Source organism: Schistocerca nitens, chromosome 1, assembly GCF_023898315.1.
Source record: "Schistocerca nitens isolate TAMUIC-IGC-003100 chromosome 1, iqSchNite1.1, whole genome shotgun sequence".
NCBI lineage: Eukaryota > Metazoa > Arthropoda > Insecta > Orthoptera > Acrididae > Schistocerca > Schistocerca nitens.
Window position 1 is genome coordinate 370,818,385 of NC_064614.1, and position 21,339 is coordinate 370,839,723.

At 39.5% G+C, this 21,339-nt stretch overlaps 1 protein-coding gene across 2 annotated transcripts in view; it reads left to right on the plus strand.

Annotated features, from left to right (window-relative positions):
* LOC126248895 (general transcription factor IIH subunit 4) overlaps positions 1 to 21,339 on the plus strand; it is a 129,596-nt gene that overhangs the window by 80,732 nt on the left and 27,525 nt on the right. For both annotated transcript variants that reach the window (XM_049950377.1, XM_049950369.1), the window contains 2 exons: positions 14,409 to 14,589; positions 18,165 to 18,248. In XM_049950377.1, coding sequence (XP_049806334.1) covers positions 14,409 to 14,589; positions 18,165 to 18,248 — 265 coding nt within the window. The remainder of the gene's footprint in view (positions 1 to 14,408; positions 14,590 to 18,164; positions 18,249 to 21,339) is intronic.

The window sequence follows — 21,339 nt, forward strand, 5'->3', positions numbered from 1 at the left end:
CCAACGCGAGCAGCATTGTCGCGATACGATAAACCGCACTCACGATAGGCTACAGTCCAACCCTTATCAAAGTCGGATATGTGATGGTATGTGTTTCTCCTCCTTACACGAGGCACCACAACAATGTTTAAGCAGGCGACGCCGGTCAACTGCTATTTGAGCATGAGAAATCGGTTGGAAACTTTCCTCATGTCAGCATGTTGTTGGTGTCGCCACCGGCGCCAACCTTGTGTGAATGCTCTGTAAAGCTAATCATTTGCATATCGCAGCATCTTCTTCCTGTGGGTTAAATTTCGCATCTGTAGCACGTCATCTACGTGGTGTAGCAATTTTAATGGCCAGTAGTGTACTTATTGTATTCATCTCTTGGTCTCCCTGTAAGATTTTTACCCCCCCCCCCCCCCATGCTTCCCCCCACTACTAAATTGGTGATCCATTGATGCCTCAGAATATGTCGTACCAACCGATCCCTGCTCCTAGTGAGGTTATACCACAAATTTCTGTTCTCCCCAATTCTATTATTCAGTACCTCCTCAATAGTTACATGATCGGCCATCTAATCTTCTGCATTCTTCAGTAGCACCACACCTCAAAAACTTATTTTCTCTTCTTGTCTAAACTGTTTATCATCCGTGTTTCACTTCCAAACACAGCTACACTCCATACAAATACTTTCAGATAGGACTTCCTGACTCTTATATCTATACTCTATATTAAAAAATTTCTCTTCTTCAGAAATGTTTTTCTTGCCGTTGCCAATCTACATTTTTTATATCCACCCTATTTCGACCAGCATCAGTTATTTTGCCTCCCAAGTAGCAAAACTCGTCTACTACTTCAAGTGTTTCATTTCTTAATCTAATTCCTCAGCATCACCTGATTTAAGTCAACTACATTCCATTATCCCCATTTTGCTGTTGTTGATGTTCATCTTATATCCTTCTTTCAAGGCACTGTCCATTCTGTTCACCTGGTCTTCTAGGTCCTTTGCTGTCTCCAACAGAATTACAGTGTCGTTGGCAAACCTCAGAGTTTTTATTTCTTTCACCTGAGCTTTAATTCCTACTTCAAATTTTTCTTTTGTTTCCTTTACTGCTTGCTCAGTATACACATTGAATAACATCGGGAGTAGGCTACAACCCTGCCTCACTCCCGTCTCAACCACTGCTTCCTTTTGTGCCCTTGACTCTTATAATTTCCATCTGATTTCTGTACAAACTGTAAATTGCCATTCACTCCGTGCATTTTACCCCTGCCACCTTTAGAACTTGAAAGAGTGTATTCCAGTAAACATTGTCAAAAACTTTATCTAGGTTTACAAATGCAATAAATGTAGATTTCCCTTTCCTTAACCTATCTTCTATGAAAAGTCATAGGGTCAGTACTGCCTCACGTGTTTCTACATTTCTCTGGAATCCAAACTGATCTTCCCTGAGGTCAGCTTTTACCAGTTTTATCATTCTTCTGTAAAGGAATCATGTTAGTATTTTGCAACCATGTCTTATTAAACTGATAGTCTCGATGGAAGAGTTTCCAAACAATGGAAACTCCAAGTAGGAATGTGAACGGTGTAGGAAAAGACAGATTGCTATTTAACGTAAATAAGACACGTCAAGTTGCAGACAGGCATAATTAAAAGACACTCATATAAGACTTTTGACCATAGCCTTCGTCATAAAACACACACACACACACACACACACACACACACACACACACACACACACACACCTCATGCACACATGGGATGCAAGCAGCAATCTGGAGGGGGTAGGGAAGTGGAACGGATAGTAGTCTGCAGGTGGGGAGAGTAACGAATGCTGTCTGGTGAAGGGTGTAGGGAGAGATTGCCAACAGGTGCAGCGTCAGGAGGTTGTGAGACAGGGAGGTGAGAGAAAAAGGAGAGGAACAGGGAAAGATAGGTGGATTCATTGACAGGGGGGCTGCAAATAAACAGGGTGGGAGGTGAGATGATAGGACAGAGGGTGTGGAAGCCATTATTGGGTAGAGTGTGTGGGGACAGTCTATAACTGTAGGTTGAGGCCGGGATAATTATGCGAGCAGAGAATGTGTTTTAAGGATAACTCCCATCTATGCAGTTCAGAAAAGCTGGTGGTGGAAGGAAGGATCCAGATGGCTTGGGTAGTGAAGCAGCCATTGATATCAAGTGTTACGTTCAGCTGCATGCTGTGCCACAGGGTGGTCTACTTTGCTCTTGGTCACAGTTTGGTGGTGGCTGCTCATCCTGGTGGACAACTGGTTGTTAGTCATACTGATATAAAAAGCTGTGCAGTGATCGCAGTAGAGCTGGTTAATGACATGGCTGCTTTTACAGGTGGCCCAGCCCCTGATGCAGTAGGATAAACCTGTGACAGGACGGGAATAGGAAGTGCTGGGTGGGTAGATTGGGCAAGGTTTGGGATTGGGTGTGGCATAGAGATGGACTAGGATGTTGTGGAGGCTGGGTGGGTGACAGAACACCACTTAGGAGGTGTGGGAAGTATCTTGGGTAGGATGTCCCTCATTTCAAGGCATGGTTATAGGTAATCAAAGCCTGACAGAGGATGTGGTTCACTTATTCCAGTCTGAGCTGGCACTGTGTGATGAAGCAGACACTCCTTTGTGGCTGGTTCTTGAGGGTGGTGGGAGGATTGGGGTTGTGAGAGGAAATGGCACAGGAGATCTGTTTGCAGGCTAGGTCTGGGGTATAGTACCTGTCTGTGAAGGCCTTGGTGAGACCCACAGCATACTGAGCAAGAGAGCTTTTTTCATTGCAGATATGCCGTCCCCATGTAGCCAGACTATATTGGAGGGTGTTTTTAATGTGAAATGGATGACAGCTGTCAAAATGCAGGTACTGTTGGTGGTTGGTTGGTTGGTTTAGTGTGGACAGAGGTGCCGATGGAGCCCTCCAAGATGAGGTGGTCAACACCTAGGAAGGGGGCACACTAGTTTGAAGAGGACCATGTGAAACAGATAGGAGAGAAGGTGTTGAGGTTGTGAAGGAACGAAGTACGTTGTATTGGCCCTGTGAGTCCAGATATTGAAGATATCCTCAATGAACCTGAATCAGACTAAAGGTTTTGTGTTTTGGCCTCTAGATGGCCGATAAAAAGGTTGGCATAGGAGGGTGCCATGCAGGTACCCATGGCTGTGCCACAGATTTGTTTTCTCATTTAAGGGAAGGTATACAAGCAAATCCCATAATTATCCTGGCACCAACGTATGTTAACATACTGTTCCCACACTTTCCACCCAACAGTTTCCAGTCCCTCTGTCCTGTCATCTCATCTCCCACCTTGTTTATTTGCAGCCGTCTGCCAATGCATCCACCTGTCTTCCCTGCTCCTCTCCTTTTTTTGCTCCTTGTTTCCCCACCTCCCTGCCTCACAACCTCCTGATGCTGCAACTGTTGGCATTCAGGTCCGTGCACTCTCCTCCAGATAGTGTTCACCTCTCTCCCCACCCCCTCCAGACTGCTGCTTGCATCCCATATGATGTTGTATTCCAGCCCGAGATGATGGAGTTGGCAGTCGTGTGTGTGAGGTGTGCTTGCTTGCTGTTGTGTGTGTGTGTGTGTGTGTGTGTGTGTGTGTGTGTGTGTGAGTGTGTGTGTGAGTGTGAGTAGTGCATATATGTGTTTCTTTCACTGATGAAGGCTGTATGTGTATGTCTTTTAATTGTGCCTGTCTGCAACTTGACATGTCATCTTTATGGTAAGTAGCAGTCTGTCTTCTCCTGCATTGTTAATGGAAGAGTTTTGTCATGGCTGGCTCTCCCAAGGCTGTTAGCAGCTTGGAGCCTTGTTTCAGTTTAAGTCTTGCAGTGCTTTGTCGTATTCTTCACACAGTATCATATCTCCCTTCTCATCTTCGTCTCCGTCCTCTTCCATTTCAATAATATTGCCCTCAAGTACCTCTCCCTTATATAGACCCTCTGTATACTCCTTCCACCTTTCTGCCTTCCCTTCTTTGCTTAGTATTGGTTTTCCATCTTAGCTCTTGATTTTCATACAGGTGGTTCTCTTTTCTCCAAAGGTCTCTTTAATTTTCCTGTATGTAGCATCAGTCTTACCACTAACAATACGTGAGAAGGAAAGTTGCTACTCACCATATAGTGGAGATGCTGAGCTGCGATAGGCACAATAAAAAGATTCGCACAATCATAGCTTTCGGCCATTAAGGCCTTTTGTCAGCAGCAGACACACACACACGCACACACACACACACACACACACACACACACACACACACACAAGCACAACTTGCACACACATCTGCAGTCTCAGAGAGCTGAAACTACACTGCGATCAGCAGCACCAGTGCATGATGGGAGTGGCGACTGGGTGGGGGTAAGGAGGAGGCTGGGGTGGGGAGGGGGAGGGATAGTATGGCGGGAGTAGCGGACAGTGAAGTGTTGCAGTTATAGACAGAGGGTAGAAGAGAAGGTGCAGACGGGGGAGGGGGTAAGTGGCGGAAAGGAGAGAAATAAAAATAAAAGAAATTAAAATATTGGGTATGGCGGTGAAATGGTGGCTGTGTAGTGCTGGAATGGGAACAGGAAGGGGGTGGGATGGGTGAGGACAGTGACTAACGAAGGTTGAGGCCATGAGGGTTACGGGAACGTAGGATGTATCGCAGGGAAAGTTCCCACCTGAGCAATTCAGAAAAGCTGGTGTTGGTGGGAAGGATCCATATGGAACAGGCTGTGAAGCAGTCATTGAAATGAGGGGTATCGTGTAGGTTCGGTGGACGGCGGAATACCACGGTAGGAGGGGTGGGAAGGATAGTGGGTAGGACATTTCTCATTTCAGGGCACGGCGAGAGGTAGTCGAAACCCTGGCGGAGAATGTAATTCAGTCGCTCCAGTCCCGGATGGTACTGAGTTAGGAAGGGAATGCTCCTCTGTGGCTGGACTGTGGGACTTTGGTAGGTGGTAGGAGACTGGAAAGATAAGGCACAGGAGATTTGTTTTTGTACAAGGATGGGAGGATAATTACAGTCAGTGAATGCTTCAGTGAGACCCTCAGTATATTTAGAGAGGGACTGCTCGTCACTGCAGATGCGACGACCACCGGTGGCTAGGCTGTACAGAAGGTATTTCTTGGTACGAAACGGGTGGCAGCTGTCAAAGTGGAGGTATTGCTGATGGTTAGTAGGTTTGATATGGATGGAGGTACTGATGTAGCCATCTCTGAGGCGGAGGTCAACATCTAGGAAGGTGGCTTGTTGGGTTGAGTAGGACCGGGTGAAGCAAATGGGGGAGAAGTTGTTGAAGTTCTGGAGGAATGTGAATAAGGTGTCCTCACCTTCAATCCAGATAGCAAAGTTGTCATCAATGAATCTGAACCAGGTGAGGGGGTTTAGGATTCTGGGTGTTTAGGAAGGATTCCTCTAGATGGCCCATGAATAGGTTAGCATAGGATGGTGCCATGCGGGTGCCCATAGCCGTACCCCGGGTTTGTTTGTAGGTAATGCCTTCAAAGGAGAAGTAATTCTGGGTGAGGATATAGTTGGTCATGGAGACTACTGCTGACAAAGGCCTTAATGGCTGAAAGCTATGATTGTCTTAATCTTTTTATTGTGCCTGTCGTGGCTCAGCATCTCCGCTATATGGTGTTTAGCAACTTTCTTTTGTATTATTACATCCATTGTTTGATCAATATTACCACTAGTGACACATGCTTCTACATCATTACGTTTGTCCTCTAGCCATTCCTGCTTAGTCATTTTGCACTTCCTGTCGATCTCATTTTGTAGACTTTTGTATTTCCTTTTGCCTGTTTCATTTGGTGAATTTTTATGTTTTTTTTCCTTTCATCAGTTAAATTTAGTATCTCCTGTGTTGTGCAAGGATTTCTACTAGCCTCAGTCTTTTTACCTATTTGATCCTTTGCTGCCTTTACTATTTCGTCTATCAGAGCTATCCATTCTTCTTCTGCTGTACTCCTTTCCCCTTTTCTTGTCAATAGTTTCCTAATGCTCCCTCTGAAACTCCCAAGAATGTCTGGTTCTTTCAATTTATCGAGGTCCTATCTCCTTAATTTCCTATCTTTTTGCAATTTCTTCAGTTCTCATCTACAGTTCATAAACAATAAATTGTAGTCAGAGTTTACATCTACCCTTGGAAATGTCTTTACAATTTAAATCTGGCTCTGAAATATCTATCTTGCCATTATATAAAATCTGAAACCATTCAGTGTCTCCACGTCTCTTTGACATAAACAGCTTTTCTGTCATGATTCTTAAACCAAGAGTTAGCTATCATTAAATTGTGCTCTGTGCAAAATTCTACGAGGTGGCTTCATCTTTCATTTCTTTCCCCCAGACCATATTCACCCACTACTTTTCCCTGTCTTCTTTTTCCTACTATTGAATTCCAGTCCCCCATGACTATTAAATTTTTGTTTTCCTTAACTATCTGAATAATTTCTTTTATCTCATCATACATTTCCACAATTTCCTCCTGATCTGCGGAGCTAATTGGCATATAAACTTGTATTACTGTGTTGGGTGTGGGCTTCATGTCTATCTTGGCTACAACAATGCATTCACTATGCTGTTCATAGTAGCATACCAGTGTTTTGTTATTCATTATTAAACATACTTCTGCATTACCCCTATTTGATTTTGTGTTTATGACCTTGTATTTACCTGACCAGATGTCCTGTTCCTCCTGCCACTGAACTTCATTAATTCCAACTATATCCAACTCTAACCTACCTGCCCGATTAAGGGATCTGACATTCCACACTCCAATCTGTAGAATGCCGTCCTCCTGAGTAGTCTCCACCTGGAGATCTGAATAGGGGACTATTTTACCTCCAGAATATTTTACCCAAGAAGATGCCATCATCATTGAAGCATGCAGTAAAGCTGCTTGCCCTCGGAAAAAATTATGACTGTAGTTTCCTCTTAATTTCATCCGTTTGCAGTACCAGCACAACAAGGCCTTTTTGGTTGATGTTATGAGGCCAGATCAGTCAATCATATGTAATGCTGCTCCTGTAAATACTGAAAAGGCCGTTGCCCTCTTCGTGAAAAACATTTGTCTATCTCTCAACATACACCCCTCCATTGTGGTTACACCTACAGTACATCTCTATCGCTCTCACCACCAATGACAGGGTCCATTATTCATGTGGGGGAGGGAATGGAAAAAAACTGAAAGTTAATAAATTATAAAAGTATATAGAACAATCTTATTATGCATCTAACTAAGAGAATGATGTCCACCTTGAAATTTATTTTGTGTTATGTTAAGTTGTGCAAAATTCTAATATTGAGGAGTGTCATCTAATTTGGGGAAAAAATATAGCCACAAAAGTACAGTGTCAAAGTTCACAATCTAACAAGTATGGGCACAAAATTTTCTCTGTAAAATTGTAGTCTGAACTTTCAGTGTCATTTATCTTGTAAGTTAATTAGTTACAGGCAATTCAAAGTATGTTCTTATGAAGATCGGAATGACTCCTTTCTAATGAACAGTAGCAATACTTCAGGTTCTGCTGATTAGCTCATAATGATTTCCAGTTTGCATATTTAGTAGAAATTTTAGTTAGCCATAACTTTTAATTAATCAAGCTGTTTGTAAAACTAATTGCATCACTGAAATCGACAATTTCAGTAGAACCAAAAGTATTATAAATTTAAGTGCATTTTGGCTAAATAATGCTTGAAATATTCGTGTACATACTACATATTTTGTGCGCTGCTGTATTAAAAATGAGTGAAAAACAGAAAAATGTTGTTATTAGTGGGAGTAAAAGATGTAACAGGTGTAGAGTTCCTAGCTTGATACATCTCAAACCATCACCCATTTTCCATCAATGGTTCATACATTGAAGTACGTCACTGTGATGATCTTCTAATGTATATTTGTTGCTCCCTCACCTTTATTGCCAAATTATCTAGTATCCTAATCAATTGTAGCTTGTGTAAGACTTTTGCATGAGACATAACTGTATGTTCCAACTTAAGAATGAAGTGTTGATTTGTTGTGCATTTGTGTATTTATAGTCTCTTTTTGCACACAAATATCATTCCTAAAATGAGTGAGGATCATTTTGGAAAAACACACACATCTACTATTGTGACAATTTATGAAAAAAAAATATTGCTGTGTTGCAGATTTCAGAGACAGAAAAATTGTCTTCAGCTAAATAGTTGTAAAGGTTGTAGAACAGGTGACAACACATCAAAGTACCTAGTTTTGACCAGTTGACATGATGATCAAAAATACTTTTATTTGCAATGACTTTGTGACTTGAAAAAATAAAAATGATAGCAAATAAAACTTGAAGTATTAATGTGCATTATAATTCCAGAATGGGGATTACCCAGTCTGGTTGATCCGAATATCAGCTCAAGGCAGATATCAGATGTAACTTGTCACCATAGCACTATGATTGCTTCATATTGCAGACATAGTAAGTTGAAAGAAAGGTGCGTATAATGCAGTTGTAAAGTTCCGTCACTTGCAGTATTATACACTTACACAAGTTTGTAACTTTTCATATAAGTTTCACAAATTTAAGTTACTGTGCATAATTTATCTCGTAAGACTGCAAAGTGACGAAAACATAATGATGCCTATTCTTTTTTCCGAGTAAGAGAAAAGTGAAATTCTCTTTTTGTATTTCTGTTTTATGCAGTACTTTTAAAGTTAAACTGGTACATCTGGTTGAGGTTAGGTGTTGTGTTATTAAATTAAATTTAAGCTATTGCCAGATGCGAGCTGGAAATCACACTAAAATTACACCACTTCTCTTCGAGTGCATGTTGGTATGCAAACAGAATGAACGAAATAGTTAAAAACAGTGTTGGATGCAGAAATAATGATCAGACACTCTACGATCAACTCAGAGAAGGGACACAACTGTTGTGTGTGCTCTGGTGTGACAGCTCATCTTGCACTATGAGTGCTATGTTGCTCACAACATCACATCAGTATTTTTCTTTAAAATAGCATGTAGTTTATTGTGCAAACGTAAAGTATGAGGGATTGTTGAAGGGCTATTGTCATAAGAATGCAGTGGCCGAGCAATCTAATGCAGAGTGTGGCAATTCATGGACCCGGGTTAGATTCCTGCTTAGTACCAACATTTTCTATTTTACTTAATTTTTTCATTTTAATTTATTATTCACAGTGTTAAACTGTTAGTTATATCATTTAGAATATATTCAAACAATTCAATTTATATATATAAAATTAATATATTCCGTTTAGTTACAGTTTACTATCCAAATCATTACAATTTACTATCCATGTAAATCAAAAGGCTCTAGGCTATACAGTGGTAAAAAAAAAAAAAAGCACATATATTCAGAAGTTCAGTATGAAAATGTTTTCTGTAGAGAATTTGCTAAATTTCTGGAGGAGAATATGAGTTTCAAGGGGCTAGGCAGATGACTTCAAACTTAAATCTAACAGCAGAGGGGCATGGGATGAGGCTCACTGATTTGGCTGAATTTAGAAATTCTTCGGAAATATTTTCATTGCCTTCTTAGGTGTCAATAACCAATCCATAAGCTCAAAGACTCAAACCTTCATCACAATCTGTGATGAAGCAAGCTGGGATAATTTTAATTCCCCTCTTGTTTTGCCATCTGCTTCCTTAAATTTGTTTTGTTACTTTTAAATATTAACCATTAGCATACGTGAACATAATCTGCATTTTCATAAAAGAGAAAGGTTGGCCCTCAGTTTTAAAGAATATAACACCAGATCTAATTTTGTGCTTAGTTGTATTTATGTAATTGATTTTCTAGTTTATGTTGACTATTTCTAGTTAGTATCTTTCATTACAGTGATTGTTTGGTAACTTAAATTCTGTTGTTGACATATAAATTCTGTACTAATTATAAACATTTGGAAGACGAAATGCTAGTAATCTTAAACTATCTATTTGGTTCTGTTCAAAACTGTGTTAGCAAATCCAACCCTTCATTAATTCCAAAGTAATTAAGAGTTTCGTCAAAAGTATTGTTTACATAACAATATATGTTAATTTCATCATTTAAACAGATAATTCGGCCTAACTCTTGCAGCAGAAGAAACTGATGAAAGAACAAATTTTTCGATGTATTCAGTTAATTTAATTAGTTAAATTTTAATTGTAATTTCTGTAAATTTAACCTAGAATAATGTGTAGTTTCGGCACCTGTTATTGTGAGGATATGTAAGGGCCCGATTTTTGGTCCCGAAACAGTCAGCCCATGGCCGCGTTTCAACCGAGGAACCTGTGTTGGATAGATCAACAACAATGCATCTGTGAAATAAATGTCACACAATAGACCGTGTGTTAAAACAGTGACAGTGATTGTTTCCATGTGTACCTTTCTGTTCTTCAAGAACCGTGAACTTTGTGGTTAGGCTTTACTGCCCGTAGATGTTCAGTAGGAAACTATTGTTGCAATATGTGGAGGTTTGCCTGAAAACTATTAATGAGGCTTATCGAAAGTTATAACAATAGTGCACTGGCCAAATAACTGTGTATTATTGGGGGGTTATGAAAAGTTATAGTAAAAGACTGTGAAACACAACTGTGCATCTGTTGGCTACATTATTTACTGTAGTCAGTGTCCAAATTACAAACACCATTTTTCAGCCAGTGTAGCAACGCAGTACATAGACAACAAGGACAACAAACAGAGAGAAATAAAGCAGGTGGAACCGCTACAAGTAGAGAAGAAATTTTTCCCAACTATCAAAGAATTTGGATAAGATATTAAAACCTTATAAAACTAGTGGAGAATTATCTGTTAAAGCAGAACTTTTGAAATGGTATCTACCAAAAATAAAAAATGAGCTAAATTTATCTTTGAGAAAACTTGGAAAACAGAAAAACTCCCATCCATCCACTACATAGAGAGGGGCAAGAAACATAATGTTATTTACTGCTCAGGAACTTCTTTAGAACCAGTTGCATATAACTTATTTTCCGAGATTATACTAAACAGACTAGAAATGATGCTACATTGAAATTTAGGAGAATATCAAAATGGTTCTAGGAAGGGCAGACCATGTACTGAACAAATATTTAATCTGAAGTCAGTCATTTGCCACAGATTACTGAATTCAGAAATGTTCGTTGATTTCTAAAAAAACATTGATTCCATTGGCAGAAACTATAGATAAAATAAAACTGTGTGAGTAGAAGCAGGTTGATGGCCTTTTCAAGTTCCTAGACTATTTCAATTTAGAAAAGGTGAACTGCTATCTAAAGATTTATGTTTTGAATATGTTCAATTTTTGAGAAGCAGTGCTGAGTGGTCTACTCCAGTACTGGCAATTCGTGGACCACTGGTACCAACATCCCCCTCCAGTGTTAAACTAAAGTTATAAAATTTAAAATTATTGAGACAGTTCAGTTTAGATGCTTAAAATTAGTATATTCAATTTAGTTATGATTACTATCCTTGTAACTAAAAAGGGTATAGGCCGCCACATTGTAACACATTGGTATAATTTTGTATGAGCCGCCACTGTTAAATTCTCTGACTTGCTCTAAGGTTCACAAAACAATGATAAATGTACTCACATACTGTGAATATATTTTGTCTGTTTATTGCAGCTGTAGATCATTGGCAGTGTCTGAAGGACATTGCATAGTAAAATACAGACATTGCAAAATTTGTAAAATAATAATAATAATAATAATTGTGAGCAGAAGTATTCAGAATAGTTTTTCACTGCATTTTATCAGTAAAATTTTTCTTGTTTTTGAATTATTATTTTCTCTCCGCCAGCTCACTAGTTCCAGGTCAGGAGAAACCTGAACATTTTTCTCTATTTTGTCCAAAAAGTGAGTAATGAAGCAGATCTTGGTCAGTTGCATTTGGGACCCACCCCTCTAACTAGGAGAAGTAGTGTCACGTCAAGTTTCATGCAATTACCTATGCATGCTAACCGTAGCTTTAAGATTGATTAACATAAGGGAGGTGAATGTTAGTCCTCCATCCTCTGCAACGTAAGAGGAGTGATAAAAAAGTAACAGAATTTTTTAATTTCATGTGCTTTATACATCAGATTTTTTTTTTTAATACAATCTTGTTGGTACACATGTTCCTGATATATGTTTGCATCTTCAGCTGTTTTAAATATTTAGTTTATTGTTGGCAGTCAGAAAGGTTATACATGTTTTCGAGTGCTCGGTGAATTTTTGTTGTTCAAGAAAGGTGGATCGAAGAATTTACATTAAATTTTGCTTGAGAAATGATATAGAGTGCCACACAGCATCCAAAATGTTGATTATGGCTTTTGGAAAATCTAGTGAGTAAGCCAAGAATTTATGAGTGGTACAAACATTTCAAAGAGAATTAAGAAGACATTGAAGATGATGACTGCACTGGATGGCCTAGTGCATCAATTACTGATGACATTGTGGAAGAAATAATAAAAAAAAATGGTTCTGCAAAATAGTCTTGTCCACATCAAAGAGGTTGCTGATGATGTCAGTATATCCTTTGTCTCATGCCATGCAATTTTTTCGGATGTTTTGGGCATGAAATGTGTAGCAGCAAAGTACAAGGGTTGACTGAAAAGTAATGCCTCCACCTTCGTAACTATTCAACAGTTGGCAGCATTGGTATGCACCAGGTAGTGGCTTGTTCCATAGCCTCTTCGGTACACGTTGAGTTGGTGGGAACTCTCAGCATTGAACGGTTGTGTTGTTACAGTGTAAAGTATGGAACCTTGCGCAGACGGTCTGTCAATGCGATTTAAGCAACTTGCATTCTTGATGGCAGAAGGTGTCACCCCAAAGGAAATTCATCAGAGAATGAAAGCAGTTTATGGTGATTGTGTTGATGTGAGTATGTGCATCATTGGGCGAGTAAGTTTAAAGATGTTGATGCGGGAACACCTGACCTGCATGACAAACAGAGAGTTGGACATCCTGTGACAGCATGGTGTTATCCATGCTGATTTCCTTGATCGTGGAACAACAATAAATTCAGAGTGTTACATGACAATGCTGCACCATCTGACTTCCATCTGTTCCCGAAAATGAAAGACAATCTGAGGGGATATCATTATGATTCTGATGAAGACGTTGAGAGAACTGTGAGACTGTGATTGTGGAAACAGTGTTGCTTCTTCTTTGACTGCTTCAAAAAACTTGTTCATCGTTGGCAGAAATGTATCCAATTATCTGGTGATTATGTGGAAAAGTGAATATTGGTAATTAAAGGATTATTTCTGTGTTTGATTTATTAAACTATTCCCATCCAAACCCAATTAACGAGGGTTGAGGCATTACTTTTCATTCAACCCTCGTATGTTCTGAAGTGGCTGAATATCAACCAACAACAAAGTTGCGTAGACATTGCTCAGGAATTATTGAATGAAATCGATGATGATCCAGAACTTCTAAAGAAGGTTATAAGAGGTGATGAAACTTGGGTATATCGGTATGAGATTGACACCAAGGGCCAGTCATCTCATTGGAAACTGCCAGAAGAGCCAAGACCAAAATATTCAACAAGTTCGATCACATGTGAAGGTTCCTGTCACTGTTTTCTTAGATTGAAATGTGATAGGGCATCATGAGTTCCTGCTTACAGTCATAGTCAATAAGGATTACTATTTTGAAGTTATGTACCATTTGTGTGAAATAATCCAAAGAAAAGACCAGAATTGTGGCAAAACAACTTGTGGAAATTGCATCACAATAATACTCCTGCGCACACCGCAATGCTTGTTTGTGATTTTTGGCAAAAAACAAAATTGTTATGTTGTCTCAGCTACCGTATTCTACGGACATGGTCCCCAACAACTTCTTTCTAATCTTGAAGCTGAAGAGATCTATGAAGGATGTCATTTTGCCATCACTGATGAGATAAAAACAGAATTACTGAAAGAGCTGAACACAATAAAAAAAGTGAGTTCCAGAAGTGCTTCCAAGATTGAAAAAAGTCCTGCCACAAGTATATTACATCTGAGGAGGGTTACTTTGAAAAGGGCAAAGTTTATGTTGATGAATAAATAAAGATTTTGTTTAAGAAAAACAAAAATACTTGATGGTACCTTATGTATTTTACTGGACAGAGCCCCTCCCCTCTCCTCTGCCTCCCTCCATTTCCATTCCTTGCTGCTTCTAACAGAAAATGACAAAAAGTGGGTAGGTAATACACCTATGAAGAAATTATGGAAATAGGCATCTTAAAATTCAGGATATACAGTAGAACAAAATGTTAGCTTGCATTATCATGACACACTTCTCAGTTACTAATGAAAATGTTTTCGGTACTTACAATAATTGTTCCTTTCTATCCCCCTGCTCCTCCTAAGTCTCTTCACTTCACAACTCCTATTCTTTGTTTACACATTTAATTATTTCTGTGAATAAATCCTCAAGAACAAATATTTGTTATTGAATTTGTTGGTGTAATAATTTCACTTTATAGAGATGAAGCCGATGGGAGTCCTGTTATAACAAGAGATGGATTTCAGTTCCTGTTACTGGACACTGCATCACAAGTCTGGTACTTTATATTGCAGTACTTGGACACTGTTGAAACTCGTGCATTGGACTTAGTCGAATGCTTGACCTTTCTTTTCCAACTCAGCTTCAGTACCATGGGCAAGGTAAGCTAATATAGCTAGTATGTGTCCAAGAATTTCACATAAATATATTTTTATCTTGATAATATTGGTATAAAATATGGATTTGTGAGGGTTCTATACTCAATATGAGAACGCTACATAAGCTTAACGAAGTATGACATAGTGGCACTACATTAGAGAAATGGTTTCAAGATTTCCGTGGATATTTATGTCCCTTCGTGTAGGTATTGCCTCACCCCTCCTCCTAATCTATTCCTCCAGTGGTGTGGCACACTTTCCACATGTTGTTGTCCTTTACAGGTAGACTGCCTATGGCTATGCTTTTGGCATTTAAAATATCTCATTGGGGTTGGACTATAGGGCCACATCGGAAAATGTGTAAATCAAGTCTATATGTATTCAGGCAGAAATGGTAAGTTAATCACAGGTATAAGGTCAGCACTTTCTTGAAATTATAGTAGATCATTTACATAATCTTTTACACACTGCACATTCCCACATACGTTAGTATTTCCTCAAATATACTGTCCATCTGTTGGTGAGGTACTTACACGTAACAAAATGCTTACTAAAGACCAGATAAACGTTGTTCTTCAAATTATGTATGTTTTGGCGGGCTGTTTGCTCACTTGGCTGGTATGACAGTGCGTAGCTCATCGCTTCACCTGGACTCGACAGACTCCAAACTCGAACCTCACAGACTTTTACTCTCTTAGTACTAGGGATGCTTGACAATCGATTTTACCTAAAATTGACCTGTGTGTGGCAAAAATATGTTTTGTCATTGGGTAAGGGATTGTGGATTCCTTACAATCTGATGAGGCAAAACCAGGTAAATCTGACTGCATAATTGTGTTCCCTCTTCTAAGATACTTTATCAAAACAGGGCAGCCACCAACCTTCTGAGTACTCTTTAAGGATAGAGGGTACTTTTCGGCTCAGTATTATGTAAAAATCAACACTTATTTCTTTCAGGCACTGTTTATGATGGATATGTTTTACAGATTTTTTGTTGATATCAGGTAGTGCAGCATATTTTCTAAACAGATTAGAAGTATTTTGAATATTTTTGAAGCTGCTTAGGGTTATAAAAAAAATTACAAAGAAGTTGATGCAATTTTTTTTCCAAAATGCTTTCTCAAAATTTGAGGTACCATTTAATCCAATGTTGAACATGTAAAGGGGACCAAGTTTTTACCAGATATGCATGACATTGATGGCTGAGGTACTAGACCTATTTAATTCCAACTATTATGTATATTACAAAGATAAAAAATATCAGATCTTACATTTTAATTGTTATAATTTTTTGTAATAAAATTGTTATTTTTTCTATAATTTAGTTGATTCTGCAATAAAGCTTAGGTCTACTACATAAGTTTGGACTATTGCAAGTTACAGAAAAAATTAAAGCAATGCTTTATAAACTTTAGGAAATATTTATACCTGAATTCTGAAAAATACAATTTGTGGGAAATTACGAATGAAGATACGAATCCAACATCTTCAAGCTTCCTCTTGGCATTTCTTTTAGCACTTCTTGCTTCTTTGGTAACTTGAAGAGCAAATCTTTCAGCTTCATGCACCCATTGTCTGTCACACGCAAGCAGTTGGTCTTCCATATTAGAGCCACATTTTATGCCTAAATTTCTCAGGACTTCCAACCTTCCTATCACTCCATCATTGAAACATATCACTGCATCTAGTACACCAACTTTTAATGTATTTAGTCCTACAAAAACATTCTTGGGTAATCTTTCCCATGTGCATTGGTTGAAACTTTCATTTGTATTCTGAGTGCCCGCATGAAGACATTTACTAAGCAAAACAGGATCACTCGGGTCTCTAAAAATTGGTTTTATTTTATTTATAACAGGCTCAGGAAGAGAATGCTTATGATGGTATATTTGACCACTTTTTTTTCCTTTTTGGTAACCACACCAAGAATCTGCTGCTTTAGGGAAATGTCCATGAACAGGGTGGTCATCTGTGGACAACTTATGCAAGTAGGTGGCCCATACAACTTTTCTCATTGCTGTAACATCATTCAGAGGTGCAGTTCATCTAATGGCCAGTCCATAATAACTCCGAAGAAGGTCTGTTTCAGTTTGTCAATCTGCCTCGGCCAGACAGATTTTCCATCAGGTAGCAACTTTCCTTTCATTTCGCTTCATAGCTTTCTCAATCTACCACCCATCCTCTTTTGCACATGTCCACAACATTCCAGTTTTGTTAGTAAGGTATCACCATAAACATTAATTTTATTGAAAGCTTTAGAGTTCCCATCACCTAGGTGCAGCATTGAATAAGTGCAAAGTTCTGTACATCATGAAATGATATTAATGTCCTTAACACAAATCACAGTAAACTGATGATCTTTGCTCACTGTTTACATGTAAACTGAGGCAGTTGGCACACAAATATAAGCACAAGTCATTTTCTTTGCTCTTGTCGGAGATAGTAGATTCCGGAGAGAAAATTGTAAGGTTAGTATTATAACATCAGTTACATTTTTTCCCTATTTGTGGTGATACAAAGCTTATAATTGTTCTCACTGGAATGTACTATCACCGACAAGAGCAGAGAAACTTGACTTGTGATTGTATTTGAATGCAAACTGCCTCAGTTCACATGTAAACAGTGTGCAAGAACATCAGTTTACTATGATTTGTGTTGAGAATGTCAACTTAAGCAATAGTTCATGTCATTTACATCATTTCATGACACATAGAACTTCACACTCATTCAGTGCTGTATTTTTATGACGATGACTTGAATATGTATACATGTCTGAAGGTTTTAAAGTTGACGCCGCCCCCCCCCCCCCCCCCAGAGGGACACTAAATGCACACAGAGCTAATGGTTAATATAGATCCTACAGTATTGAGCAGCCATCACTCAGCGAAACTGGAGTTTTCTCATTCTTATATAGAAGTAATATTAAAAATACCTCTTACATGTCATGTAGGTCATCGTCATCAATACTTTCCTCTGTGGAGGGTGTGGGGGGGGGGGGGATGTTAAGATTTGCTGCAGGTGCCTAAAAGACTAGTCACAACCCAGAGTTTGCAGCTGAATGACAGGTTTCACAGATAGATACAAGCAGGGGAATTCACTTGGCATTGAGAAACAGATTTCAGTTTATATAATTTTTAGTTGCATTTCTTTAAAATAACCCCATATAAACTTGTATAGGTTTACTAACATTTTAGTATTATGCTTGTGTAAGTTTTCGTTCCATTATCCATATAAGACGGATTTAAAAAAAAAAATCAAAGGCATTAATGCGAGAAAAAATGGAATTTTTTTCCCTAACTTTTCTTTGCAAGACATATTTTAGAGCTAAATAAAATAGTTTTGATATTATCTGTTTATGGCAAACGTAAACCGGAAGTATTATTTTCCTCATGTTGCCACTCAAGCCCAGTAACACTTTTCACACATAAATTGAATTAAAGACCATAAAATAGCCATCCAAATGTTGTTTATTTTATTATGACCAAGATTACAGTGGATCCTACATAGGTGAACAGAGATGTACAGAGCTGTTGAAAAGTATTGTATTAGATAACTCACTTTTTTGTTTTGAATTTCAGGATTACAGTACAGAAGGCATGAGTGAAGGTCTGTTGGTATTCTTACAGCACCTCCGAGAATTTGGCCTTGTCTACCAACGAAAAGTAAGTGGTCTTATTGACAAATTTGTAACAAAACATAATGGTTCAGTTATGGTAGCACATACACTGAAGAGCCAAAGAAACTAGTACACCTGCTTAATATTGTGAAGAGCCCCCATGAGCAGAAGTGCCATGACATGATGTGGCATAGACTCTTAGTGCTGGAGGGAATTGACACCATGGATCCTGCAGGGCTGTTCATAAATCTGTATGAGTATGAGGGGGTGGAGATCTCTTCTGAACAGCACGTTGCAAGACATCTACTATGTGCTCAATAATGATCGTGTCTGGGGAGTTTGGTGGGCAGTGGAAGTGTTTAAACTCAGAAGAGTGTTCCTGGAGCCACTCTGTAGCAATTTTGGATGTGTGAGGTGTTGCAGTGTCCCGCTGGAATTGCCCAAGTCCGTCGGAATGCTCAAAGTACATGAATGGATGCAGGTGATCAGACAGGATGCTTACATACATGTCACCTGCCGAGAGTTGTATCTAGATGTATCAGGGTTCTCCCAAACTGCACACACCCCACACCATTATAGAGCCTCCACCAACATGAACAGTCCCCTGCTGACATGCAGGGACCTTGAATTCATGAGGTTGTCTCCATACTCATACACATCCATCCGCTCAATACAATTTGAAGTGAGACGCGTCCAACCAGGCAACATGTTTCCAGTCATCCACAGGCCCAGGTAAGGCGTAAAGCTTTGTGTTGTGCAGTCATCAAGGGTACACGAGTGGGCCTTTGGCTCTGAAAGCCCATATCGATGATGGTTCGTTGAATGGTTTGTATGCTAACACTTGTTGATGGTCCAGCATTGAAATATGCAGCATTTTGTGGAAGAGTTGCACTTCCATCACGTTGAATGATTCTCTTCAGCCGTTGTTGGTCCTGTTCTTGCAGGATCTTTTTCCGGCCACAGCAGTGTCGAAGATTTGATGTTGTACTGGATTCCTGATATTCACGGTACACTCGTGAAACGGTCATACGGAAAAATCCCTACTTCATCGCTACGTCAGAGAGGATGTATCCCATCACTCGTGTGCTAACTGTAACACCACGTTCAAACTCACTTAAATCTTGATAACCTACCATTGTAACAGCAGTAACCAATCTAACAACTATGCCAGACACTTGTTGTCTTATATAAGCATTGCCAACCGCAGTGCCATATTTTGCCCATTTACACATCTCTATATTTGAATACGCATACCTATACCCTTCCCCCATGAACCATGGACCTTGCCGTTGGTGGGGAGGCTTGCATGCCTCAGCGATACAGATGGCCGTACCGTAGGTGCAACCACAACGGAGGGGTATCTGTTGAGAGGCCAGACAAACATGTGGTTCCTGAAGAGGGGCAGCAGCCTTTTCAGTAGTTGCAGGGGCAACAGTCTGGATGATTGACTGATCTGGCCTTGTAACATTAACCAAAACGGCCTTGCTGTGCTGGTACTGCGAACGGCTGAAAGCAAGGGGAAACTACAGCCGTAATTTTTCCCGAGGACATGCAGCTTTACTGTATGATTAAATGATGATGGCGTCCTCTTGGGTAAAATATTCCGGAGGTAAAATAGTCCCCCATTCGGATCTCCGGGCGGGGACTACTCAAGAGGACGTCGTTATCAGGAGAAAGAAAACTGGCATTCTACAGATCGGAGCGTGGAATGTCGGATCCCTTAATCGGGCAGGTAGGTTAGAAAATTTAAAAAGGGAAATGGATAGGTTAAAGTTAGATATAGTGGGAATTAGTGAAGTTCGGTGGCAGGAGGAACAAGACTTTTGGTCAGGTGATTACAGGGTTATAAATACAGAATCAAATAGGGGTAATGCAGGAGTAGGTTTAATAATGAATAAAAAAAATAGGAGTGCGGGTAAGCTACTACAAACAGCATAGTGAACGCATTATTGTGGCCAAGATAGACACGAAGCCCAAGCCTACCACAGTAGTACAAGCTTATATGCCAACTAGCTCTGCAGATGACGAAGCAATTGATGAAATGTATGATGAGATAAAAGAAATTATTCAAGTAATGAAGGGAGACGAAAATTTAATAGTCATGGGTGACTGGAATTTGAGAGTAGGAAAAGGGAGAGAAGGAAACATAGTAGGTGAATATGCATTGGGGGGAAGAAATGAAAGAGGAAGCCGCCTTGTAGAATTTTGCACAGAGCATAACTTAATCATAGCTAACACTTGGTTCAAGAATCATAAAAGAAGGTTGTATACCTGGAAGAATCCTGGAGATACTAATAGGTATCAGATAGATTATATAATGGTAAGACCGAGATTTAGGAACCAGGTTTTAAATTGTAAAACATTTCCAGGGGCAGATGTGGATTCTGACCACAATCTATTGGTTATGAACTGCAGACTGAAACTGAAGAAACTGCAAAAAGGTGGGAATTTAAGGAGATGGGACCTGGATAAACTGAAAGAACCAGAGGTTGTAGAGAGTTTCAGGGAGAGCATAAGGGAACAATTGACAGGAATGGGGGAAAGAAATACAGTAGAAGAAGACTGGGTAGCTTTGAGGGATGAAGTAGTGAAGGCAGCAGAGGATCAAGTAGGTAAAAAGACGAGGGCTAATAGAAATCCTTGGGTAACAGAAGAAATATTGAATTTAATTGATTAAAGGAGAAAATATAAAAATGCAGTAAATGAAGCAGGCAAAAGGGAATACAAACGTCTCAAAAATGAGATTGACAGAAAGTGCAAAATGGCTAAGCAGGGATGGCTAGAGGACAAATGTAAGGATGTAGAGGCTTGTCCCACTAGGGGTAAGATAGATACTGCCTACAGGAAAATTAAAGAGACCTTTGGAGAGAAGAGAACCACTTGTATGAATATCAAGAGCTCAGATGGCAACCCAGTTCTAAGCAAAGAAGGGAAGGCAGAAAGGTGGAAGGAGTATATAGAGGGTTTATACAAGGGCGATGTACTTGAGGACAGTATTATGGAAATGGAAGAGGATGTAGATGAAGATGAAATGGGAGATAAGATACTGCGTGAAGAGTTTGACAGAGCACTGAAAGACCCGAGTCGAAACAAGGCCCCGGGAGTAGACAACATTCCATTAGAACTACTGATGGCCT